The sequence below is a fragment of the Ips typographus genome, linkage group LG8 (assembly GCF_016097725.1).
Source record: "Ips typographus isolate SLU linkage group LG8, UJ_Ityp_2.0, whole genome shotgun sequence".
In the NCBI taxonomy this organism is placed as follows: domain Eukaryota; kingdom Metazoa; phylum Arthropoda; class Insecta; order Coleoptera; family Curculionidae; genus Ips; species Ips typographus.
In genome coordinates this window covers 5,526,396-5,552,554 of record NC_138429.1, presented here as the reverse complement: position 1 = coordinate 5,552,554, position 26,159 = coordinate 5,526,396, and the positions used below count along the sequence as shown (strand labels likewise).

The window sequence follows — 26,159 nt, the reverse complement described above, 5'->3', positions numbered from 1 at the left end:
TAAGCTAAGGTGTAAATGAACCAAAGTTTAATCTAGTTTAGTTCCACTTAATATCTTAACAACTACAAAAGTGAAGATCACCCTGTATAAAATCGAATCACTACAAACTGCTTGTAAAGTGGTAATTACCTGAACTCTATCATAACTAATTAGATTGACATAGTTATCCCTAGAAACAGTTGTTATTCCAGCAACACGACAACATTGTACGCCCCCTCCCTCTCGATGGAGACCGAGCCCTTCCGAAAGGATATAAGGGTTGTAATGTGGGGTGTGCGCGATTTCCCGCTAGCTAGACGACCTGAAATTCGGAAAAGTTCACTGAACGGAAGCTATAAGTATATCTTGAAGCTTTTTTCCGCTCAATCGCCTGTCCCTCTCTTCGCTGCACCGGCTCAATGCTTTTTGAGAGAGAATATATGTAAATCCCTAGGTCAGGCTTGAATTACAGGAATTTGTAAGTTTTACATGAGACTTGCGTTGCATACTGATGACTGAAAACAAAGTCGGAGGTCGGAGCAGTAAGATTTGTTCCAAAGTAGAAAAATATACGATTTGAATAGAAAATGTGATATTTTCTCCAATTCTCTAGAAGGAACAGTATGAAAACTTATTCAAGTAAGACTGTGAGATGAAAAAATCACAGTCTGAACTTAAAGTTGGTTCAAACTAATCTTGATGGTGCGAAAAATTGTAAAAAGTTATTCAAGATCAAATGAATGAGTGTTTACAAGGCTAATGTGTTATTAGTCAAGTTTGAAGCCTTGTAGAAAGCCAAAAATATGACTAACCAATCAAAGTTATTATACCATTAGATAGCACATTTCATTCATCTCCACAACATTTATGACAAGAAAGTTATTCAGGATCAAATAAATAAGTGTATACAAGACTGCTTCAAGATCTTTTAGTTGAATTTTGATTGCCGGATAACCAAGAAAATATTGTAGTCCAGGTGGTGCTAAACTTTTCACACCTGTCAGTGCACTCCTGGCAAAATTGTCACTGTCAGAGTGAAATACAGTTCAAAATTCTAGTAAGAAGCAAAATGTCTGCGTGGAAACCACCACCACCACCATTTGCCCCGTGTGCTCCGGCTTTAGCACGTCCTTGCTACCAGATACCTTACGCATACCCAGCTTTGGTTGGGGAAATTAAATATTGCCTTCGACCATGCTGTCCTCCATGTGGAGGAGTGGAAATTCCATTACCAAACTACAATCCACCTAAGGTTTGTCCTAAACACATCCACTAAATTACTTAATTGAGTTGAATTAATTATTGTATTTTTGTTTCAGTGCGATTGGACCTGTGACTGAGTTTTCAGGTTTTCTTCATTTAGAAATACAATGGAGTTAACAGATACACTACAATTAACCTACATTTGGTAACTACACCGGTATATTGTCAGTCCATTACCAGAGCAACCATCAAACGGATTAAACAAACCCATCCATCACTCAAGCCTCAAAAATTTTAGACCCAATTACTCAAAATTCTAGTGTAAATTTGCCACAAAAAAAAAACAGAAAATATGGCGGATTGTTGCTGTCCACTAACTGGAGTTGCCTGCGTTCGCTGCACACCTCCACCGGCGGTGCCCTGCGCCCCCCTAGCACAACCATGCGCCCCAACAACCATCTATTTTGTTCCAATGGTGGCACCCTGTCCTTGCCCTTGTTCCTGTCCTTGTCCTCCACCTAACGGATGTTGTTAAAGTTCTATGTAAATCTTGAAGTGCTCTGTTAATTCCAAGTTAAGTAAATGTGCTAATAACTGATGTAATTTATTTAATGCTTCTGAGTGTTTTATTCGAGTAAAGCCTAACCAAACTACATTCTACAAGATTAATAATAAACTGATAATCAATAAAATATACAGTTTACACTCTTTCTACTGTAGGTATCTAATTTTTTTAATAAATATATGAATAATAATATCTAAAAACACCAATATTCTTACTAAAAACCAATGATAATCATTCTAGATCTAACTCTAAGCACTTAGATAACTCCTTGGCGTACTCACATCCATCCTCAATATCTGAAATTGCGACAATACCTACCATTAATTTAATAATGTATTTCCATTAGTTTAACCTGGAAAATTGTTCTCATATTCTAATAACTTTGACCTTCTGATACTTCAAAGGCAAATTTTAATTCTCAAAATCAATTATCATCAAATGAAAATCGAAATTTGGGTTTGAAGGACAACTTAGAAGCTGAAGATAAGTTAAAATTTGAGTTTCCAGGTTAATTTTAAAGCTGAAGGTACTGTAATTAACATGGAAAACTTCAATTTGTAATTAACATGGAAAGTGCCAATTTTCATGAATAGAAAAAAAAGTTGGGTTTCCTGGTCAATTTTGAAGCTGCAAAAACTGCAATTAACCTGAAAAGCCTAAAAATGAGCTTTACAGCCAAATTTTGATACTGCAGGTCAACAAACAAACAAAATTTGAGTTTACAGTGCAATTTTGAAGCTGAAAGTATTGCATAAATTGGACTTCAAAGACAAATTTTGCTCTTTCAAGCCAATTTTCATAATTTGAAAGTTAAAAATTGAGTTTGCAGGTCAATTTTGAACCTGAAGGTACTTTAATTAGCCTGGAAAGCTTAAAAATGTACTTCACATCCAAATTTTAACTCTCCAAAGCTATTTTCAACACATAAAAATCGAAATTTGAACTTGCCGAGCAGTTTTGCAGCTAAAGAAAGTGTAATTAGCCTGGAAGGTTGGGAAGTTTAATTGAAAGTCAAATTTTAATCCTCCAAGTCAATTTTCATAAATTAAAAGTTGAATTTGAGTTTTCAAAAGTACTGCAGGCAAATTTTGAAGTTGCAAGTACTGCAATTAATCTGATTGGCCTACAAATTTACTTTATAGTCAAATTTTGATCCTTCCAGTCAATTTTGATAATTTGAAAGTTAAAATTTGAATTTCCAAGACAATTTTAAAGCTGCATGTACTGCAATTGCAGTACTTGCAGCATTAAAATTTAGTTCACAGTCAAATTTTGATCCTTCAGGTTCCTTTTTAAAGTTAAAAGTTAAAATTTGGGTTTGTGAGCAAAAAAACTTTACCTGTAGTTACAAGTTTTCCAAAGCATTTCCTAGTATCTCTTAAAGCTTTAATGCGATCCATTTCGTTCCTAGTTACGTGTTCTTGTAACCACTTGATAATTAGTGTTTCTGAAGGTGATCTATCCGTGTCCAACTAATAAATTTACTGTTAAAAAATGATAAACTATAAGAGGACAGTGCTTACCAATTGCATGTACCCCAACACGCATTGACTGATGCACTAAAATATTTAAATAAACTTTATTTGATTCGGTCAAGGCAATCGAACTTACGTCGTTATCATTATCATCATCTTCACGATTAAAATAACTGGAACGTTGTCTACGTGGTAAGTTGCTGCTTCCAAAAGGACTTCTGGGTATATTTCCATTCCCTAAAGCTATAATAAATCAGTTTAGGGTACTACAGACCAAATTGGCATACCTTGATCACGACATTCCTCGCTAGATGGTCTATTGAATCTTGTATTACCATCATAACGCGTTCTAACATTAAAATCATTATTAGAGCCACTGGGTTGATATCCTGTTGAAGGTGTCCACATTTCATAATCCTGTTGAGTATTTTTATTATTACCACCGGGTTGCCTCATATTCCGCCTATCTGGTTGGTTAACATTAAATCCAAGAGAACTTGAAGGATTGTTAGTAGGTCCATAAAAATTGCCTTCATTTCCATTGTTGGGGTTTTGTCCACTACCTCTAGGTCTGTTCCGTTCTCTATTACCACTAAAAAAACTGTATAATAAAAAATTCATTAACAAGAGATGTTCCAACCTATCGATGTTCCAATCGCCATCATTATTAGAATTTTCCCAAGATTGACCATTGTTATTGCGATTTTCAAATCTATCTTCATTCACATTAGATCCATAACCTTTATTGTTGTTCTGTCTATTAGAGTAGTTTCGTTCTGAACCAGTTCCACTCCCATATCTATTGTTGCTAGTATTAGCAGAATGATTCAACGTTCCTCCACATTGCTTCAAAAATTTTTGCGCTTCAATTTTTAATGCTTCAACACCATCTTCCTTTCTTTCACTGCTTTGCTCATATCTAGTGTTGTTTCTTAGAGCGTCTCTCAGACTACTTCCCTTATTTTCGCTCAACGCTAGAGAAACTAAGAGGAAAACAGTGAGTACTGTTAAAATACATAATTTGGGGCTACCGGTTGGTTTCATAGTGGACATCAAACTAAATTAATTTTCCATTGAGCCATAATTAGTCAGGACACTACAATAGTTTGCATTATCAAGCGAGATCGAAAAGGTCAATGAATATTTTCTTGTTCACTGAGTCGAACCAGCACGAACATGTCTATCTATTTTGGGTAATTAATTGCTTTGATTTGTCATTTTACAGCTTATTAGCTCTAATTTAGCATAATTATAGTATGGTTAAAATTTAAACCAAAGAAGCAGTGCTTAAATTGAGGTAAACTTTATAACCTATCATCATTTATATTTTGGTTGACAATGAAAGATTTAGATTTGTTGAGCTGCAGTTATGACCAAAAATTTGGTCAAAAAAGTAGTTTTAATTACAGGATCTCGTGAAGGTAACATATTAATTGCCTTATTTACAAACCAATAAATTCAATCATCAAAAGGGATCGGATTTCAAACCGCATTGCAAATGGCCTCACGAAACTGGACTGTACTTATGGCAGACAAATTTGATCTTCAAGAAGCCAAAAGTGAAATATGCAAACAAACTTTGAATCAAGAAATATTTACTTATAATTTAGACTTGGGTTGTATGCGTTCAATCAGAAATTTTGCGGAAGAATTACTGAAAAGCCAACAACAATTGCACGTGCTGATCAACAACGCTGGTATCTTCGATTCATGGGAATCTGAAACTGTTGATGGTCTGAATCCGGTGATGCAAATCAATCATCTTGGACCATTTTTATTAACAATACTCCTGTTATGTCAGTAAACTTACAAATCAACTATACGGTTAAAAAAAAAATTTCCTTCAGGTCTCCTTAAAAAATCATCACCAAGCAGAATTATCTTTGTCACTTCTTCTGGTGCCTTTATGAGCAATTTGAATGGAGAAACCTTGCCGAAAATAACCAAAACGTGTGACAAAACCAGTAAACTAGATTCCCTGCTAACTTATTACAATTCAAAACTCTGCAACATGATAATTTCCAAACAACTTGGTGAAAGACTTAAACCGTTTAACGTGAGTTGTAACTGCGTGCACCCAGGCATGACCAACAGTAATTTCCTGCTAAAAAACTTAGATTTTATACGTACTGGATATTATGGTACACTGGTGCATAGGATTTTAAACTTTATCACACAGGTATTACACACATATATTACATTAAATTTACATGTTTTATAGCAAAGTTTTTAGAGTCCGGAATTATCTGGTGAGATGGTAACCTTCATGGCTACTTCAAACACCCTCAATCAAGTTACAGGAGAGTATTTTGCTAATTACCAAATCAAGCAATATCCTAAACCGGTTTACGATAATGACTACTGCAGAACAGTTTGGAGGCAAGCAGAAAATATGGTTCAACTAACAAGTGAGGAAAAGGCATTGCTTTCAAACAATTTAATTCTGCAACAGGGTTGATTTATTATATTAACTGGTTATACTAGGTGCTTTAGTATATCATCAACAATTTGGTTGCGATTTTGGGGAGTTACCTGCAATTTTAGGTACTTAAATATTGGTTTTTTTTTGGGTGATAATATACTAACAGTAAACAGTTGACAGTTTGGGTTCTTCTTTAAAGTTTCAACGAAGTAAGGGCCTTTAACTGGAACGGTAGCCAAAATTTGGACGCTGCTATTTTTAAATAAGGAAGCAACGGCATCCTCAAATTTTTTACTGAACAATTCCATTTTTCCTATTTCGTCAATTATCAAAACTCCTTTTTTCTGAAAAACTATAGCATGTACTAAACCACATCCACTTAAACAATTCTACTTATACGAAATTGTTTAAGAGATTCAGGGTAGAGTCTTCAAAACTTTTTACGTATACTGTATATTGTCCCAACTTGCGTACTGTTTGGTCAATTGAATGATTTCTGGTGGACATAAAAAAATGTCAGTATTGCTACAGGCTTGATAATATTTGATAACTGACCTTTTATCAGCCAAAATTGTTGTGGCATTGCTTTTAATTAGGCGAACACTAAATCCAGTTCTCTGAAATCGTTCGTTTCTTATTTCCTCTGTGAGGAAGCCATCAAACTCTATTTGCAAATTGTTTAAGTGTGTAATTATTTTATTCACCAAAGTAGTTTTTCCCACACCTACAATAAAGACATTTTTGGGATAAAATGTTTAAAATCTTATGTTCTAAGAAACTTTAACTGTCTGAACACTCCGAAAATTACACAAGAAGTTTCATATTTTTTCTGTGTAACTCACAAAGAACTTGTGAATAACTTACTTACTGATCTACGAAATAATTACACTGACTAGACAGAAATAATGAATAAAAAAATTAAGATTGCCGTTGAATACAAAATTTGTAACTGTTATAGGTACTTCACATAAGACACCTAATTGAATAGCCCATCCCTACTTTATCTACAGTGACAAACAAAAATGAAGAAAACAAAACTAACCCAGGACATAACCTCATAATCTGTTCAAGGCAAAAAAGAATATTAATTGTTTAATATTTAATTAAATATAATACCTGGCACACCAGTTATTAGAAGATGCTTCATGTCTTCACATAAAATCACTTGAAATTGGTTTTTTGGAATTTTAAAAGACCAAAACACAGGCATAAAGGTTTCCGTAGTTAAAACCAAAACAAATACGGTAGAGCTGTAGTGATTGTCGATATTGTGAATATCGAGACTATAAGTTGGAACTTGGAACAAAATATCACATTTTCTGATATTACCAGAGATATTACTTGAATTTAATAGGGCTCATATTATTGCAATTAGTACCTTTGAATTTAAATAAAGTACTTTCGTAGTACTAGAAGAAGTCCTATTATTGCAGAAATAGTGCAACTTATTTTTTAATATAATTGAACTATTAAAGAATCATAAAATGATAACGAACTGAAACAACAACCTAACTCCAAGGGTCCAACGTTTTGTCAGACAAAAAGTGACGGTATTAACGTATGATATGTCTTACTTGTCCTGTCACTCTTGGCTTAGATAATATTTCAGTTTTGTTCGGATATCTCCGGAAATTCTCGGAGTTTTTTAATACTTAAAGCGGCGTGTTATTGAATTTTAAATTGCAAACTTTTACCCGAATTTAACCTTTCTTGTATCATGAAAAACGACACCCTGTATAGTTTTTATATTGCCTTTTTTTTCAACTTGTTAAAAAATGGTTAACAAAAAGCAAAAAGTGGCAACGGTGACTATCCATTGGACAATGTATCCATAGAATGTCAAAATAGTGGATTTATTGAAGGTTACAATAAACTTACAAAAGGTACTAGAAAAAAATATGTTATTTCACAGATACATCAAAGACCTAAATTTACTTTTTGACGTTACAAACTATAAAATAATGTAAACCATAAAACCACTCCGGTCTATGGACATTTTCGATCAATCTGCGCTTTGCCCGACTCTTGGTATTCTTGCATCGACATCCACATTTGCTGGAAAGTGCCAATAGAAGCTAAAATTGAACCTCCAACCCAAGCACCAAAACGCCTCTCCACGGACCCGTTGGCTGCTATCATTTTTAGTTTCATTGATCCTGGAGTCCTTGATTGCAAATCTCTGCTCAGTCGGTCACTAAATCCCTACAGGAAATATTAAATAATAGTGAAAGTTACTGATTTATTTCGCTGAAAAAGAATAAATATCCGATACTAATTTGGTCTTTCAACTTACTTGAACTAAGGAATTTCCTCCAGTCAGAACAACTGAACTATATAAAGCTGGTCTGATATCAACATCACACATTCCAGCGCTTGTTGCAGCTAAAAATCAAATACAAATTTACAATTCCCTATTATTTTAATGTGTAAATACCAATATGCCCGGCACCCAACATGGCGTGATCAAACAATCCCTCAGCAAGCTTAAATCTTTCAGTATTAAAATCCTGATGAAACCCAGTAGGAAATTCGTAGTGAACTGGTGGAATGTTAGATACAATTCGGTCGTCATAAGGCGATTCGGCAACCTGAAGAACAGATTGTTGGAAATCTTGCACGGTACGTTTCACCATGTAAGTCATCCAGGAGTTTGAAGGCTGGAAAGTTAATTTCTTTTTTGTGAATCTGGGCTTGTCTTTGTCTCGGACCACGTCTTTGGCCGCAATCAAAGCTGCAGGTGTTAGATCAATTCCCATGGATTCTAACAATTCACGCGCCCTAAATCAACACTTTCTTAACAGCAATTACGATAAAACCCCAACACAATAATTAGAGATGGAACAACTAACAAATTAAAAGACCCCTAAGAGAATATTTTCGGTAAGTTACTGAGAATTTAACAAAGAAGAAATAAATATAGGCGCGATCTTGAATTGAAAGGCGGAAATGGCAAGTGGGATAAGGATGTGAAAAGAAGAGTAGAAAAGAGTTTGTTAATAAATTTATGTTTTATTTTTTACCCTGTGTAGTAATCTACCGTTTTCCGTTAATTCTTTGTGGATAAAATTACTTTATCTCTACTTGGAATAAAGACAACCATTAAGAATAACTTACCGAAGTATCAAATAATCACCACCAAGCGGTGATTTAACCACCGCATTTGATATAACATAGCCATCCAGTACTGGTACAGCTGACGTATGCGTCGCCCCACTATCAATAACCAGAGCAGTAGCTCTACCATTTGCAAATGCAGCTAAAGCAGCATTTTTAACCAGAAAAAATGCAGGTACTTTGTACTTTTCAAACATCAATTCAGTCAGTCTTTCACGTTTGTGTCGTTGATTCCACGGCGATTCAGAGAAAAGCACTGGATGAAACTGAGACTCTGACTGAATTATCTGTGATATAATTTACCGTGTTACTAGTAAATCATCTAAGATTTTACATTAATACAACCTTGTCATATGAGTAGTCAAGAATCTTTTCAAACATGTCCCAGTTTTCAATCATTCCATCTTTCATATAACTGTGCAATTCCATGTTTGGACGCGGCACATGTAAGAATGTGGTATCAATATAATACTTGTACTCTAAAATCAATTAAAATTGAATAGTAGCAAAGAGGTAATAAGTAAATGTCATAAGTCTAAGGATATTAGCTAAAACTTATAGCCAAGAATAACCTGCCAGTTACTTAATAATATTGTCATTGCTTTATGGTGAGTCCAAGTTATCACCAAATTTACAAAAAAATTTAGAAACAATATAAGTTGCAGGTTCTAGAGAATAATTAGGTACCTACTAAATTAAAATAGTTTATAGGGTTTTACCTAATTAAAATATCAATTATTTGTTTGTTTAGTTTTTAATCTATTTACTGATACATTCAATATTTCGAGGATTCTCTCTACAATGTTTTCTTAATAGCTTGATGGTATTTTGATTTCAAAAAAAGGTTTATCAGTAAGTATTACTGGCAATAATTACTGCAAATTAAATTGAAGAGTACAAGGGAAAGTAGAGTCACAAAAAATATTTTGGTAAGTCTTTATTATACCCTAGTAAATTATGAGGAGCAAGAAAAGTCATACTTATCATTGCAAGAACATTTTTTTTTTTTCATTTTATCTACTATTGCTATAAATACGCATTTTCTTAATAATTTTTTATTTTCCCCTACCGAAAATTAAAATTTTACTTCTTCTAAGATTTTTATTTATTTTTTATGCCTCTCAGCAAAACTGATTGGACTTTGATGTTTTGTGTTGTTATTTTATTGTATTGCAAAGACTAAACCATACTCAAATTTAGATAAAAAAACTATAAGATGACTCTTTTTCTGTCTGTGTTTGTCTACAGAGGGCTCTGATCTTTTTTCCCTATACTTTTTAACTGTTTTAGACAAATTCTTGCCTTGGTTAAAGCTCCCAGAAACAAACTGTTTTGAGGCTAAGTGTGTTAATAACTGTATTTAAAAAAATATTTCCAGGTTATTACTTAAGTGTTACCTGCCCATACTATTTATTATTTTCCATTTGACTTGAATTATCCTTGATTGTGCACACCTATTAGGTCCTACTAGCCTTATAAAAACCATAAATAAATATATTTGAACTTATAGTTCCAACAACTTTGTTATGAAGCTCACTTATTAACACACATTTTCAAGTGAAAAATAGCAGAAAGTAATAACTTACGTGCAGGTTTTGAAGATACATTTGATTCATCTGGCTTGGTCTCTGGTTCAAGTTTAACAGAATCGTCAGGAGCTACACCGACTACAGCAGGAATTTCGGCTTTGGGAGTGTCTTCTTGAGCATATCCGACTCGTAAAGAGTGATGCCCCGGGTCAAAAACTAGAGCCCCGATTTCGTCACCACCGTAAAGCATTCCGCTCGACATTGTGTATAACAATTATACTTCGTTAAAATAGACAACGAATTGCTATAATTATCAAGTATAACAGTTTTGATGAAACAATAGTCGGCTTGAATTGCTTTGCAGTTTGCTTGAAACCATAAACGCTTAAATATTAGGTTAGGAATCTTTATTTATTTTTTTTGACGTTGTCAACTAAATTTGCCCAGTTGACAGCGTCAGTCATTTATAGCTCTTGCTATGTTGTCAGATTGCCACCCGCGATATATTTCAAATTTGTACTGTTTTACAATACTCACAAATACCACAATTAGAATAAAACTAATATCATTAATATGTACTTACGTGGAATTAATTTTCTATTTTATTTTTGCAATTCCATTTGAAGTCTCTGGTAAAATGTCAATGGCAACATGGCATTGCGTTCTGTGTCTGTCACTGTTAAAAGTCAAAACCAGCTGATTAAATAAATATATACATTAAAAAAATTAAAAAGACAAAAAAAATATATGGTAAACTGGTTTGTGATGTCTTTGAACGTACAGGAATAATAACTGTAGTTCTTCTTTGTGCAAGAAATCAACAAAGAAGTCGGTCATTCACTTAAATTGAAGCAGGATGCGGATCTAAATTAAATTTATTGATTTGGTGCTTGTGTAAATAATAATGGCAACAAAGAATAAACCTGGAAATAAACATGATGAACACAGTGTTGAGGTAGGTTTATTGTATTTGTTCTATTTGTTTTTTTATAGCGCTTGAAAATTTTTGTAAGATTGTAGCAGGTTTTTGTTACCTTTCCTGTTAATGTCACTTTTAACAACTTGTCAAAATCTTTCTGTTTTTTTTTCTTCAACATGGATTGTTATAACAGTTCATCCTCTGAATATGTAAGTTTCTATTCCACTGATAAACTGTCTAAACCTTATCACTGTAGTTTACATTCCATATTTTTTGCAGACTCTTGCTGAGGTTTTTCGATGCTTTATCTGCATGGAAAAACTGCGTGACGCTCACCTATGCCCTCATTGCTCAAAATTGTGTTGCTATGTCTGTATCAGACGATGGTTAACAGAGCAGAGGTCACAATGTCCTCATTGTAGAGCTTCTTTACATCTCCATGAATTGGTAAATTGTCGCTGGGTTGAAGATGTTACACAACATCTGGATACTTTGCAAGCAGTGACTTTGAACAGCAGCAGAGGAGATGAGAGTGAAAGAGATAAGTAAGTTGTAAAAGTAGCTGAAAAATGTTTGATTTTTATGAAGGGTAATAAGTACAAGTTATCAAACTATGATGTTACTCAACCAGGAATTACATCTTTTATACTTTTTGAAACTACTTGTGAAAAAGTTAGATTATAGGTAAACCCATCAATGAATTTCTGAAGATTTGGCAACAAGAAAAACATACATATTTATTTTTATGTTTTGCAGCATTATCTTTTATAGAGAATAATTGTTTCTTTTAAATCAAACACAAGAATATAACACATAATTCAAAATCTTATTTTGTATGGTATTTTTTTAAAGCTTATTTCAATAGCTATTCATAAACATATAAAAGTCTTAATGAAGTTAACCAAATAAGTAAGTTATTTAGGATTGAATGAAAAAGTGCATCAAAAATGTTTGATCAACATTGAAGTCCTCTGGCGGCCAAACCGTCAAACTTATTAAGCCAATATTAGGCATTTTTGAAAAGCTCATTTCAATAGCTATCCATAGACATATAAAGTTCTTTAAAAAGTACACCAAAAAGTTATTTAGTATTGAATGAAAAAGTGCACCAAAAATGTTTGATCAACTTTGAAGCCCTCTGACGGCCAAATCGTTAAACCTATCAACCCAATGGAGAGTATTTTTGAAAAGCGCATTACAATAACTATCCATCAACATGTAAAAGTCTTAAAGAAGTACACCAAAAAGCAAGCTTATTTAGGATTGAATGAAAAAGTGCACCAAAAATGTTTGATCAATTTTGAAGTCCTCTGGCAGCCAAATCGTTAAACCTATCAACCCAATGGAGAGCATTTTTGAAAAGCGCATTACAATAACTATCCATCAACATGTAAAAGTCTTAAAGAAGTACACCAAAAAGCAAGCTTATTTAGGATTGAATGAAAAAGTGCACCAAAAATGTTTGATCAACTTTGAAGTCCTCTGGCGGCCAAACCGTCAAACCTATCAATCCAAGGAAGAATATTTTTGGAAAGCGCATTTGAACAGCTATTCATGGAAATATAAAAATCTTAAAGAAATACACCAAATAAGCAAATTATTTAGGATTTAATGAAAATGTGCACCAAACATTTTTGATCAACATTGAAGCCCTCTGGCGGCCAAATCGTTAAACCTATCAATCCAAGGAAGAATATTTTTGGAAAGCGCATTTGAACAGCTATTCATGGAAATATAAAAATCTTAAAGAAATACACCAAATAAGCTAATTATTTAGGATTGAATGAAAGAGTGCAACAAAAATGTTTGATCAAATTTAAAGCCCTCTAGCAGCAAAACCTTATCAACCCAATGCCTTTAATTTTTGGAAAGCTTATTTCAACAGCTATCCATGAACATATAAAAGTCTTAAAGAAATACATCAAATAAGCATATTATTTAGGATTGAATAAGAGTGCACCTTTATAGAACTTATTTGGAGAGATAACACCTTAACATCCAATAACTTGGTTATTTTAGCTGTTACAGAGTGGATCATATATGCAGTCCTCAAAATTGTTGATCATTAGTGGTTAGGTGAACTATTAAAAACTAACTTCTGAGCTTAAAAATTTAATTTTTGATGATTTTAGTGGTAATTCTTGTAGTACAGCCTAAAACTTATATTCAGATTTAATTTGAAAACTACTTTGACTAGCAAACTTACAATTTAACTTTGGAATAATGTAAACTGTCTTTCTGCACTTAAATTCTAATTTTCTAATTACTTTTGGCTGGTTTATAAGCCAATAATCATTGTTTTCTCACAAGATGTCCAACACACTTGGAGAAACTATCTGTATACTGTTGGACTTGTCGATGTTGCATTTGCCATCAATGCGCTTTATGGGGCGGCACTCATTCTGGACACACATTTAAACCTCTTGATGAAGTTTACGAACAGCATGTCACTCAAATTAAGGATGAGGTTGCCCAATTGAGGAGAAGGTTAATGGAGTTGATCAGTATAGTTCAAGAAGTGGTAAGTTCTGTTTGAATTATGGTCGATACTTGTGAGGTTTTTTATGATCACTTATCGCTATTATCTTGCACAATCAAATTCTGAACTAGAAAGGTTTAAACTGAATTGTATTTTCTATACAATTTGTAGGAAAGAAACGTTGAATCTGTTAGATCTGCAAAAGACGAAAGAGTGAGAGAAATACGAAATGCGGTTGAATTAATGATCGCCAGACTAGATTCACAGTTAAAAACAAAATTGCTTACTTTGATGGGTCAAAAAGACACTCTTACGCAGGTATTTAATTCCTAAACAATTGAAGTGTAGGTATAATTATGTTAAATAATTAGGAAACGGAGCAACTAGAACATTTGTTGCACGATATTGAACATCAGCTGCATACTTGCACTAGATCAGACCTGATAACTAAAAGTTCAGAACTTTCTAGGATGATTCATAATATTCGTAAAAAACCCATGACTAGTTTTGTTACAGCTCCAGTTCCTGCTGATTTTCACAGGTAAGTTTATTTGATTCACGTTTTTTTCTTTAAAAAAGACACTTGTAACATAACTAGAGTTAATTTTTTAATATCTTTTATCAGTGAAATTGTGCCAGCTTACAGCAGTAGCACTTTCGTAATGCACGGTTTCACTCAATTGCAACGTAAAGCAGACCCTGTTTATTCCACTCCATTACATTGCAACGGTTTATGCTGGAGACTAAAAGTCTATCCAGATGGAAATGGAGTGGTGCGCGGGAATTACTTATCCGTATTTTTGGAACTCAGTGCTGGCTATCCAGAACCGTCAAAGTACGTTTTGCTAAGACTGTTTGATTGATTTTTACGCGCAATTTTGTGATTTAGGTACGAATACAGAGTGGAGATGATTCATCAAGCTGGAAGGGATTCGGATAAAAATATTGTTCGAGAATTCGCGTCTGATTTCGAAGTGGGCGAATGTTGGGGTTATAATCGTTTCTTTCGTTTAGATCTTTTGGCTAGTGAAGGGTACTTGAATGAAAGTTTGGATACTCTTGTTCTCAGGTTTGTGTTCAAACATAAAAGTAAAACAAATACTATATTAATTACGATAGATTCCAAGTTCGAGCTCCTACATTTTATCAGCGTTGCCGAGATCAGCAGTGGTATATCAATCAACTCCAAACCGTTCAAAATCAATATATTTCCCAAATAAATGAGTCTAAAGAGGTAAGTTTAATTAATTTTTCTTAGCTTTGCATTCAATTTGTTTTTCTAATATTTTCTGTGTAGCTTATAATAATAACAATGACAGTGGGGCCTGTCTATGATTTTTTTAATATCATTTTCTAATACAGAAGATAAAATTGGTCGGTTTGTACACATTTTTGAAACTTTTTCAATCAAAAAATTAGGTTTTTACATTTTAACTCTAAAAATGACGGTTCTGTTTTATTTTTGTGTAATTTACAACCGCCCAACTCAAATCACGTAACATAAACGTTTTCACATAATGCTGAAAATGTTTATAATGGCATAGCAATCATTTTCCAAACTTTGTTAATATCTAATCAAGCGCCTTAAGTAGTTAAATAGTGAATTATTTTAAGTCCGCAGGCGCAGTATTTTCATAAATCACAGCGCTGTTTGTGATTGGCTAAAAAAACAGCTTTCACTGTTGACGAAAATATAATAGGTCTTGGGGGTAATATCCCTAGTGCATTTATTTTTTCCGGAAAAATTCGGAAAAACGAGTTTCTAAGTAATTTGTTTTAACAAATAGCATAAGCGAGAGTGGTTTTAAAAATCATCGGAGTCGAAGACGATAATTTTTGGTAAGATTATTTCCTGAGTTAAATAAACATTTTATTTTAATTAAAACAATAAGAACAATAATTAATAAGAACGATAACTTTCAAGCTAGAAAGGGTAACACTATTCTTTATGTTGCTGTGAGGAGTGTGCAATTTTTTCGATTTTTTTTTCCGGAAAAACTGCTGACAGCTAAGTTGACAGTTGTTAAGTGATTTTTTCACTTAAAATTTACATTTGTTATACTAATTCTTGATAGCGATTGATCAAAATTGATAGGAAGGAAATAATCAGAGGCAATCTCTGACTGGTTTCCAAATCAGAAACAGTAAATGTCAATTTTTATTGGTCGAATTCTCACGTGAATATGACGTTTGTAACTATTTCTCTGATTACTAGTTAGATATTTTCTCTGCGAACAGACCTACTGTATGATAGGCTAGGGGCCTAAAGATATACTATTTTTATATGCAGTTTTATTAGGTGGTTTTTGGAGTATGTTGGATTGATGTCAACATCAAAATTTAATAACGTGTTCTTGCTCGATTTTATAGAAAGTTTATCAGAAGATAAATTATTAAATGCTAGTCATGATGATATTTTAGCAATGCTCGTATCAAAAGAAAAACCGAAAATTTGGACATCAGATCATATCAAATTGAGAAAAGAAAAGACTTCTGATAATAAGATATTCAGTTTGGTGTCGTTGTTCAATGCTGAACGCCTCTTCGTAGCTACAGGCCTTACATGTCCATTTTCTCTAAAGCGTTTTTCAATTTTACTTACGGTACTTTGGCTTAATGGTGGCAAATGGAGTCACTTCATATGTATCAAACCAGTGCTAAATTTCTAACCAAAATCAATGTAAACAAATGAAGAAATGACAGCTGGAATGCCCGAATGTTTTCAAAACTGATCACCAGAGAGAGTATCTCTTATTTTGTAACGCCAATAAACTGTCCTAGATTCTAGACCATTAAATGAATAACGAACAATATTTTCTGGGCTTAAATTGTATGAATATATCAAAAATGACAAACTGTAAATACTAGAGATGCTGGCTCTTTCAGAGACTTGCAGCTGAAATTTCTCGAAACGCTGTGGCAGCCACATTGGGAGCTAATTCACAAGGCGACATTCCAAATATTGCTCTAGTCAAAAGCATGTACGCTCTTCAGGCCGCAACAGTTAACGATGTTTCCGTTGATATGCGCTCTGGCCCGTCTACATCCCAAAGCAATGTAGCCGAAAAGTCTTATTCAACTGATTTCGCAGCTTTAGCCAGAAACGTTAACGCTGCCGTAGCTGGTTGTAGTACCAGGTATTTTAACCGTTACTAGTTTAAACCAGTTTGCCATAAATGTTGTACGGATTTAGCGGTACTTTAACCAAGAACGTTTCTACCGGCGAATGCCCTTGCAGTTCTAAGCCTCAGAATAATAACGTGAGCAGTGCGTCGACATCAGCGTCTTCGATCCAAACTCAGATTCACAGCAAGAAGTCCACTGATTCGGTTTTGAGTCCGGATTCGCCGCATCAGCTTTTGGGGTTGGGCGTTTCACTTAGTTCACCAAACTTGTTGAACTCCGCTGTTTCTTTGATGTTAAGTAGCAGCAGTGAAAGCGTAAGTGTCCGTTATTTTAAAAGTTTTGGATTGGGTTCAAGCTGTGATATTTAACAGAAAAACTTTGATGTGCACGGTGAAGAATGTAATATATTGCACACGGCATACAAGTTGTTTCAGTTAAATCCTAGAAAAACTTTTTACAGGATTTGAGTGAACCTGAACCATTAATGGAGGAGTTTGAACCACACGAGACCAATTTAATTGGTGCCGGCGATAATTCAAACGACGAAAACGACGTTGACGTTGAAACTATGTCAGGTGAGTTAGAGTAATCTTTATACAGTTTATCGCCTGTTAGTGCCTTTGTAAACCATTCCATAAAGTCTTAAATAGAGTGAAAGGTAAGCATTTCTCGAAAATTGGTGCAACCTACACAAAACAGACTTGTACACTTAAGATCAGATGGAAATGCTACAATTATTTACATTTCTGATTTGTTTTTGCACTCCAATCTCAATTAGGAAGACTGATTTTTTGATCTTTAAAGAATATCAATATTATTTTTGTTTTAGTGGATGTTTTCTTATTTTGACTTACTTTCACTACAAAAACCTCAGATTATGTCTAGTTTACGCATTAATTCTCTGCAATATAATGCTACTGAATTTTGATTGAGATCAATGATACTTCTTATGGTTTTCTTTATTAGAACGCAAATGCATTTTTAGTCGGTTTATTTAATATTAAAGTGTTCAATCATCGTAGGACACGATGATTGCGGAAATTTGTCGTGCGAGTCATACGACACTCAAAGCCCTGTTCGTGGTAATCACGCAGAGAAAGATACGGAAGCATCTGCTCCATTTAAGGAAGATTCAATGTAAAACTGAAAAATATTTACCAATTTTATACAGGTGTGTTTGTAAAGATTTTATATTTTTTGGATTTTCTAATTTACTACTACTTAAATTATAAAATTTAACTGTGAGATGTAAATAAAGGCGACATTGCTGAAAAAACAGTTTTTTGAACAAGTACTTATGAAATGTGAATGTTCATTATGTGATGTGAATGACGTTTATCAAACTTGTGTAGATACAGGGGATGGTGTTCATTTTTTCAAAGACTTACGAGACATACAGCCCTCTAAAGTTCAGAAAAATTGTTGTTTTTTTGTCTAATCTCAGACCGTTGAAAGTGAAAACCGATCAAATTTGGTACAAGGACTTGAAACTGATGAAAAATTAATGTAGATCAAAATAAGTGAACCAATTCTCTTGTATTGACACGCATAGCTTAGACCAAAGTTACTTTCGGTAACTAATGAGAGAAGCACTTTATTTTCCAAATTGAACAAGGAATTTAAAAAAGAGTGTCTTTTTCATGCGTCATTCATCATTCCTGTTGTCTAGTTATCTACGCAACTAGACAATTTTGACAAACGTCATTAACGTGTAGAATAGGTCACTATTCCGGACAATCTTCTGCTTGAATTTTCATGTTTTCATGTTTCAACAAATAAAAGCTTAATTTATTCTTGGTAAATTACTGGGAATTTGAGAAAGGAGAAATTAAACATTTTCAGAGAATACTTCTAAAAGAAAATTCACGGTAATTTATTATTTTTTGTCAATTTTTTGTCGAGAAAATTCTCTTGCGCCATCTCTAATTAAGGAGACTAGTACAGAATTTGATTGCGCTGTTAAGTCCTTCACAGGGTTGGCAAGTTACGAACCTTTAAAACTATCTTATGATCGTTGTTTCACTATTCCTTGCCTTCCCAATCCCTTATTAACACTTAACGGAATCCTGGTGAGACATTCCCACTAACCACCAAACTGAAATCTGCAAATTCACCTAATTTCAGGTGAAAACGACGTGGAATACGCCGAGTTCTCAATGGCTCAAGGCTTAATGCTTCGCGATCAAACTAGTTCTGCTGCTAGTAGCGTTGCCGGAGCTGCTGCTTTGTCTCCCACTAATCTAAGCACAAGCCTTGAAGATAAAACGAAACTTATGAGCTTATTTGATGGTTGTGGCAATGAAAATCAGGCGGTGAATAATGTTCAAGGTTTGTCTATTTATTGTCGTATATTAAGAGAAAAGTTATTCACGTAGAAAGTAGCAATTAAAGGGTTTTTGTTTTACTATGCATATGTTAAACCACAAAATTTTTCTTGTAGAAACTGCAAATTCTTATGCTCTCTTAGATATAAGTGGTTCTAGTCTTGATCTAACTTTTCTGGGTTCAACCCCAGGAAGGACTGCTGAAGGTTACTAATAAAACGTATAATTGACTTGCTGATCTACAAGTTACATTTTTAGATCACAGATTCGACCGGAGAAGATTAAAACAACGATTTCGCCCGATTTCGGACGCCTCGCCTGTAAGTGACATGTCCAGTGATCCTTGGAGTGAAACTGTACCGATTAACACTAAAGTAAGACCTCAAAAAAAAATTTCAAACAACTTCTTAAAAAATGAACAACTTTAGGAGTCAGTTATGGGACCTTTGGAGTCATTTTTACGATCGATTAATTGTTATCCCGATCACGAGCAAAATCGCAGAAAAGAAGCTCAAAAGGAGCGACGGAAATGTCCGGTCAAACTGTTTCATGCTTTACCAGTAGCTCAAAATCTGTTGCCTCCTCCTCCTTTGAATGAACACTTATTGGATGGTGCTCATCCACCAACCGGTAAGTGTATTTGATATTTTTTGCATAAAATATGTGTGAAATGGTCACGTGACTGCAAGGATACTATTTTAACTGCAAGTAGACAAGTGACCTGTAAGATTCTATTCGACGCTTTAAAATAATCACCTGACGTGATCTTCAGAAATTCCAATGACTGATTTTCAATATTGTTAATATTTTTACTTAACAAGGATATTAACAAAAGTGATACTATTCTGGCCACTTAATGTTGGTAAATATGTTAAGAGTTGTTGGGGATCTTGTTATGATTTCGATTGTTACAATAACAACCAAAATCGCATAACTACTTGTAAATATTGATTTATCATTGATTTTACAGAGGATTTTCCTGTAGAATTTGGATAGTTATTTATTTTAAATGAAATCGACGATGAAATACGAACGAATGAAAGTACACATTTGATTTTATTTTCCATCATACATTTTCCAGACAACTTGCGAGTAAGCCGGAGGTTTTTGAGGTAGGTACTGGAAAATCCATTCACATTGACTACAGAAATATTCCAAAGTGTATGTCAATGGTATCGCGGGAATGTGATTGATGGAACACCTCCACACTTAAGAATACAAAGAGAAGAAATTGCAATTTGCAAAGTTCACAGAGTCCGACCAACTTTACACTTATTGGCTCAAGGGAGTTATTAAAAGTGTGTGGGTGTATGACACATACTCTCTCCAAGTTTTTAAACCAAGTCACACCTGTCATCGTTAATCATTTAAGTCATATCACACAATTTCCGACAACAGAAGCACAAAATACAGTAAAACAAGGATTTATGGAAAACAGTGAATTTTTTGGAATAATATATGCAATTGACTGCAATATACTCAGTTCAAATACGGGCAAACCTAAAACTAAAGTTTTAATTTTAAATTAAAATTTGGATGATCCTAAAAATGGTCAGGTTAGGTTAGGTTAGGAGGACCTTCAGAGCAACATTTTGACCTTAAATTTGGTCATGTAACTGAAAGTTAGCGATTTTAACCTTAAATAGAGTCAAATGACCTTTGAGGTTCCATTCGATGCTTTAAAATAGTCACGCGACTTTCGTAACTGAATTTAATAGTTGACAACAGTCACGTGACTTACTTATTCCTTTTAAGTATCATTCGACGCCTGAAAATCGTCACGAGATCTTCGTAACTCCAGTTGATTCTTAAATTCCTTGAAAGTCTAACTTGACGCTAATATTTCAAAGATTTTGCAGAATTTAGCTGGACTCCTTCATTGCTGAACCAACGACGTCCTGTCAAGCCTCAAAGTCGCAACCTAAATGGTGATAGTCACGTAGTTCCCGAAAAGGAAGAAAAGAAAAACAAAAAGTAAGTGATTAATCAATAAAAAAGTGTACTTTTTCAATTAAATGATCTTGTTTAATTGTTAAATGTTTGATTTCAGGTCAGATCACGATTCTCATTCATTATAAACTAACTAGCGGAATTGTAGTTATTTCGTTTCATTATTATCTAGCTAAAACTAACTTATTATAGTCGTAAGCTGTTCATTCCATCAAATGGTTAATTTAGGCTGTGTACGTACTTACTTACTTCATAATTATTATTTAGATATTAGTTGTACCGGCTAAAATATATAAAATAAAAATGCATACAGCTGTTCCAAATACTTTGGTGTTTTTTTTTGTATAGTATTAAATAAATCCATGTTTTCCGGCTGTTTTTCTTGTTTTGGTGCATGTTAAAATGCGTGGTAATCCATGCTTTCCCTCAGTGCCATGCAGTCAACTTCATCTATTTTCAGGGAATTAGTTTTCACGTTCATGTCTTCTTCTAGTTGGATTTGCGTCTTTAAAAGGTAACGAAGTGATGCGTGTGCCTACAAAAGTTTAATAAAGCTTTATACATTGTAATTAACAATATGTTGATAACTTCCAAGACAGTGGACAAAGACGAAACCGAACTGTTTTCAGAAATCTTGTGTATTACCAAGTATACCTACTTATTACTAAAAGCCGATTTTTTTTTAGAAGTTTTTCAGAGTCATTTTGGTAAAAAGAATAAATATCTGTATAATTCAGAGTGAAGTAGTAGTCCATTTTCTTGCAGTGGAGGTGTATGTATGAAGGTTGGGGATTAAACACACAGCCTTCTTCACAACAAACTTATTCTCCTTCTTCTTCTTATTCATATTTAAGATCTCGCGATCTGTTAGTTTTGCAGGTTCCTCTGGAAGGTGGACTGCCGCCAGCTGTCCTTCCATCACTTAGGTGGTTTCCCTTCAAGTGCGATGCGTGGCAGTCTTCCCTCTTCCATCCTTCTCTCACGTGAGCGTACCAATATCTTTTTCTTTGGCTCCCCCATCTTACGATGTCTTGCACCCCATATTGTTCCCTAATGTCAGTGTTCCTAATTCGGTCTATTCTTGTTTTTCCCATTACAGTCCTGAGCGTTTTCATTTCGGCTACTCGAAGCATTCTTTTCGTTTTGTTGGGAACTTCTCTGGTTTCTATTCCGTATGTCATGATTGGCCTGATACAAGTCTTATAGATCCTGACCTTTCTATCCTTTCACATGTTTTCGTTCACCCATATTTTCTGCCTTAAGCAGCCCGACCTGGCAGACGCTTTGTTGATCTGGCTTCTTAGGTTCTTCACTGGGTCGTGATAACTCGACAGATCCATACCCAGATATTTGAATTGTGAGACTTGCTCGAATTTTGTCCTGAACTTACGCTTTTCGTTTTTTCTATAGATATCGTCATGTTCATCGCTTGGCTGACCTGGCAGAATTTATGTAGTTATCTCTGTAGCATACTATGCTGATTCTTTGATTCTGTTCCATTCGGTATCCCATATTTAGTGATGATACTTCCTCTATATACTAATTCTGTCCATTGAGAGATTGAACAGAAATGGGCTAAGGCTGTCACCTTGTCTGATGCCTCCTGGTGTCGATATCTCTTCCGCATAAGTGTCTCCTGCCTTTACTTTAGTCATGTTGTTCATATTGAGACTGCGGACTGCTCTTACGATGGTGTCTGACGTTTCTTTCGCTATCAGTATATTTATGATGTCGGAGAGGCAAACCCTATCAAATGCCTTGGCCAAATCGATGAACCAGACATGTGCTGGTGTATTAAATTCGATTGAGTTTTCTTTTAGTTGTTTGATAATGAATATGGCGTCGGTCGTGGATCTGTTTCATCTGAAGCCCTGTTGTTCTTCCCTGTTTGTTATTTGTGTTTCAAGTATTTTCTTCAAAATGCCGGTAAAGAGTTATTTCATGCTTGTGTTCAGCAGCGTTATGCCCCTGTAGTTGTCTGGGTGCCTTTTCTGTCATTTCTTGAATATAGGGATAGTTATACTTTTGTGCCATTCCGTAGGTATTTCCGATGTTTCTAAAATTTTGTGGTAGAGGATTTTTAGATGTTTTCCTAGTTCAGGTCCGGCATATTTCAGAAGTTCATTTGGGATGAGATCTGTCCCGGTAGCTTTTTTGTTTTTTTATTTTTTTATTTTTGCCATTACCTCTTCTTCGTTCAGTGTTATTTGATGGTTTGTCTCGTAGTTTTCGATGCTTATGGCTTCTTCGATGTTATAGAGTTTTCTCAAGTATTTTTCCCATACATCTTTGGTTACTCCTTTTGTTTGCACATACTCATTTATTGGCTTTTTCTTGTTCTTGAGCTATTGTAACTCCATCTGTATGAAAGGAGGTTCAAAAACCAACTTACATGGTGAAACATATAATGGGTGTAACCTGCAAAAGGTTCACAATTATGTCGCTGCTGGCCTTTGTGATATCCATTTTGTTTTTTGTCCCTCTTTACAGATGGAGTTACATGCCTGATGAAACCGAAAAGCAGAAACACGTGTCGCCGGGTTATCATCCTTGTTCCGTTCTGCTTCACTTTTTTTTGCAGAATTTACCCAAAAACACTTTCCTGTCATTCATTACATCTGCGTTAAACTCTTTTGGGAAGAATTTTGTAATTTGGAACAACCGTTCTTTGCTTCGAAACAACAATTTTCAAAATTTGAAAAGTTATCGTAAAACTGGAATAGTAGCATATTTACCTCCGCTAACATATGCTGTATATTAGCACAGTTTCTACGAAGTTCTGCCACTTCGTTCACCAAAGCAATTTCCACTGAATCTTTACACAACTCCATCCCAGGTCTGTAGGCCCTATTTCCAAGTCTTGTATGCGCTAAAGCTACATAACCTTCCTTCTCTTGTAACGATTTTTCCAATTCTGTAATAGTTCTTGTAACTTCATTGGCTTGTCTTGTAATCTAAATATGATCAAGGGTCATTAAGTAATGAGAATATAACAGAAGAGATTACTTCAGAGTGTTGAACTTCCATTTTATTCTTCGCTGTCCGAATCTGTTCAATTCGTCTCTTAAAAGCGTTATTAACAGCATGGTACTGGCTCCACAAATCTTCTATGGCTTGCTTTATAATTATATCTGTATAGGCGCGCAATTGTCGTGCAGAGTTGATCTCTTTAGCAGCTTTTTCTATGTTGTCTTTTGTAAACTTTTCCCATTCCTCGTTGGTTATCATGCTGTGGAAGAATTAAGCTATACAACAAACACTACTTCAATCATATAGATCCAAACCCTCGGTTTAAAGGAGTGAATCCATGATACAGACTAAGATTTAAGCTCGTTTCTTTCAAAATGCTGTTACGATAGTCAATCTTTGCAACATTTCCCTTATCTTCCAAGTCACGGTCCATAAAGTAAATCGTAGACTTCAGTCTTCGGACTTGCTCGTTTGCTTCCTGTAAAGTTTTCCGGAGCATATTTTGTGATCCTTCGATGACTTGCAGTTCTTTTTTGAGCTCACATTCAACATCGTCGTAACACTAATAAAACCAGAGTTGTAAAAATATTGCGAACTAAAATTAATTGTTATGTACCAAATCAATTCCAAGACGACCCTCTCTAAGAATGATACACTTCTGGCAAATCACTCTGGAGTTTTTTTCTAAACTGTCCAAACAGTCTTTTATTCTCTCCATGTAAGTTTTCAAGCTGTCCACTTCAATACAAACGTCTTTTCTTTGTAACTTGATTTCTTTTGTGTTAAAGTCAATGTCGAGTTTGCGTTCCTCGATTTTGCGGTCGGTGTCTTTTTTGTTTAGGTTGGTTCGTTCTTCTACTTCATCTTTGACCTACAAACATTGTTGTTTAACTGAATGGTATTGTAAGTTATAGTAGTATCAACCCGTTTGCATTCCGCTATAATAGAATCAGCTAACTTCTGCTGATCCAGGCAGCATCTATCTCTGTGCCTGTTATTCAAGTTCCATTCTGTTAACGTGTACCTTATAACAAAAGTGTGCATATTTAATATGGAAGTTTGTTGTAACTAAATTTGTTACCTTTCTGGAGGTGGCGGTACAGCAACTATATGTAAGGATTTCAATTGTGTGTGCATATTCAACCGATTCTTGTGACTTGCCATAATGAAACTAAACCAAAAACTGACGGTTGCTGGGTTAATTAAAGGTGTTTAGTCCATAAAACACACATTTTTATTTTGGTTACTGAGGTAACGTAACTAAGCTAAGGGTGAATTTGTATGCAAGGGGTTTTCACAATCAAATTCCCCTTTCTAGGTCTCTTATTGTAGCAACTAGAGTGTAAGGAAAGATAGGACGATGCTTTCATTGAAAGGTAATCGCAGCAAATTTAATATGGACGTATGAATGGGTGCTGTATGTTAATGCTTGAATGGGCTTGTATTCAAAATCGATTCGGTTCAGTTGGAAATATGCTTGATCTCCATAAAAGTATTTGCCTGAAAGGCTTCTTAAATACGTGCGGTTTATTCTGCACATGCACTTCATAATTACTCGTACATTACTTTATTCATCTTTCTTTATTTCTCAGCAATAACATAAATTAATTGACATATACCAAGTAATCTCAAGTAAATTCTAGTTGGTAGGGTTTTTATTTAATGTTTTATTCTTTATTTCCGTCTCAGCTGGTTTCGACTTTGGAGAGTCTAAATTCGATGGTTCTGCAGATCCAAACAAAGCGAAAAGTATTATTGCAGATAGTTGCACTCCTGCAGTTAGATGAAGAAGAGATATCATCACATCATAGAGATAAGAAGATTCATATACAGTGTGTCCAAGATAAGGAGAGCCACTATGGGGATCTTGAAAACGGTTAGAGAAACAGATTTGGTTAAATGGTTCGGGAATGGAAGGGATCCGTAATACGACATTTCTTTATGCTCAAAAAACAGAGTAAAACGCATTTAAACCATAAAGTGTCATACATCATGGAATTTGGAATAAAAATGGCTGTCAGAATTTGATATTGAAAACCAATGACCGCATTTAAAAAAATGAGGTTTGTTAATGGTTCAACAAAGACGAAACGTCGTAATGAAA

General features: G+C 34.5%; 6 protein-coding genes and 1 long non-coding RNA gene across 13 annotated transcripts; 3 read left to right on the top strand and 4 right to left on the bottom strand.

The window, feature by feature from the left end:
* The first annotated feature begins 981 nt into the window (after positions 1-981).
* On the top strand, positions 982-1,780 carry LOC145732726 (uncharacterized). The gene is made up of 2 exons (XR_014179047.1): positions 982-1,231; positions 1,299-1,780. It is a non-coding gene; the product is annotated as an uncharacterized LOC145732726 (long non-coding RNA).
* LOC145732699 (uncharacterized) lies at positions 1,766-4,695 on the bottom strand. 2 transcript variants are annotated; one of them, XM_081985155.1, is made up of 6 exons: positions 3,863-4,695; positions 3,510-3,814; positions 3,359-3,465; positions 3,271-3,306; positions 3,087-3,219; positions 1,766-2,043 (listed from the first exon to the last, which is right to left on the bottom strand). In XM_081985155.1, exons 1-6 carry the CDS (start codon positions 4,273-4,275, stop codon positions 1,979-1,981), a joined length of 1,059 nt encoding a protein of 352 aa, XP_081841281.1. In that variant the 5' UTR covers positions 4,276-4,695; the 3' UTR covers positions 1,766-1,978. The 2 variants fall into 2 exon arrangements, with proteins under 2 accessions (XP_081841281.1, XP_081841283.1); XM_081985157.1 differs by having other exon boundaries at positions 3,359-3,459.
* On the top strand, positions 4,553-5,819 carry LOC145732705 (retinol dehydrogenase 13-like). Of its 2 annotated transcripts, XM_081985166.1 has the most exons (5): positions 4,553-4,643; positions 4,695-4,781; positions 4,833-5,018; positions 5,070-5,401; positions 5,456-5,819. In XM_081985166.1, the coding sequence occupies exons 1-5, from the start codon at positions 4,592-4,594 to the stop codon at positions 5,678-5,680; spliced, it is 882 nt and encodes a 293-aa protein (XP_081841292.1). In that variant the 5' UTR covers positions 4,553-4,591; the 3' UTR covers positions 5,681-5,819. The 2 variants fall into 2 exon arrangements, with proteins under 2 accessions (XP_081841292.1, XP_081841291.1); XM_081985165.1 differs by having other exon boundaries at positions 4,695-5,018.
* On the bottom strand, positions 5,399-6,923 carry LOC145732719 (nucleoside-triphosphatase THEP1). The gene is made up of 5 exons (XM_081985188.1): positions 6,761-6,923; positions 6,200-6,368; positions 6,044-6,140; positions 5,809-5,988; positions 5,399-5,754 (listed from the first exon to the last, which is right to left on the bottom strand). The coding sequence occupies exons 1-5, from the start codon at positions 6,852-6,854 to the stop codon at positions 5,698-5,700; spliced, it is 597 nt and encodes a 198-aa protein (XP_081841314.1). The 5' UTR covers positions 6,855-6,923; the 3' UTR covers positions 5,399-5,697.
* A 605-nt stretch (positions 6,924-7,528) lies between these two features.
* On the bottom strand, positions 7,529-10,701 carry Bap55 (Brahma associated protein 55kD). The gene is made up of 6 exons (XM_081985151.1): positions 10,345-10,701; positions 9,104-9,237; positions 8,759-9,045; positions 8,079-8,422; positions 7,938-8,026; positions 7,529-7,846 (listed from the first exon to the last, which is right to left on the bottom strand). The coding sequence occupies exons 1-6, from the start codon at positions 10,547-10,549 to the stop codon at positions 7,631-7,633; spliced, it is 1,275 nt and encodes a 424-aa protein (XP_081841277.1). The 5' UTR covers positions 10,550-10,701; the 3' UTR covers positions 7,529-7,630.
* A 299-nt stretch (positions 10,702-11,000) lies between these two features.
* LOC145732683 (E3 ubiquitin-protein ligase TRIM37-like) lies at positions 11,001-21,410 on the top strand. Of its 5 annotated transcripts, none has more exons than XM_081985127.1 (17): positions 11,001-11,242; positions 11,486-11,751; positions 13,517-13,727; positions 13,857-14,003; positions 14,057-14,226; positions 14,311-14,520; positions 14,575-14,754; positions 14,805-14,919; positions 16,572-16,822; positions 16,879-17,125; positions 17,272-17,386; positions 18,936-19,139; positions 19,279-19,341; positions 19,394-19,509; positions 19,564-19,765; positions 20,986-21,109; positions 21,186-21,410. In XM_081985127.1, exons 1-17 carry the CDS (start codon positions 11,192-11,194, stop codon positions 21,211-21,213), a joined length of 2,700 nt encoding a protein of 899 aa, XP_081841253.1. In that variant the 5' UTR covers positions 11,001-11,191; the 3' UTR covers positions 21,214-21,410. The 5 variants fall into 5 exon arrangements, with proteins under 5 accessions (XP_081841253.1, XP_081841249.1, XP_081841254.1 ...); XM_081985123.1 differs by having other exon boundaries at positions 11,002-11,242; positions 19,252-19,341; XM_081985124.1 differs by having other exon boundaries at positions 11,003-11,242; positions 19,252-19,341; positions 20,995-21,109.
* Positions 21,398-25,275, bottom strand: Tektin-C (Tektin C). Its single transcript, XM_081985152.1, has 7 exons — positions 25,137-25,275; positions 24,980-25,079; positions 24,672-24,926; positions 24,370-24,617; positions 24,092-24,314; positions 23,821-24,039; positions 21,398-21,620 (listed from the first exon to the last, which is right to left on the bottom strand). Exons 1-7 carry the CDS (start codon positions 25,217-25,219, stop codon positions 21,483-21,485), a joined length of 1,266 nt encoding a protein of 421 aa, XP_081841278.1. The 5' UTR covers positions 25,220-25,275; the 3' UTR covers positions 21,398-21,482.
* Positions 25,276-26,159: the final 884 nt, after the last annotated feature.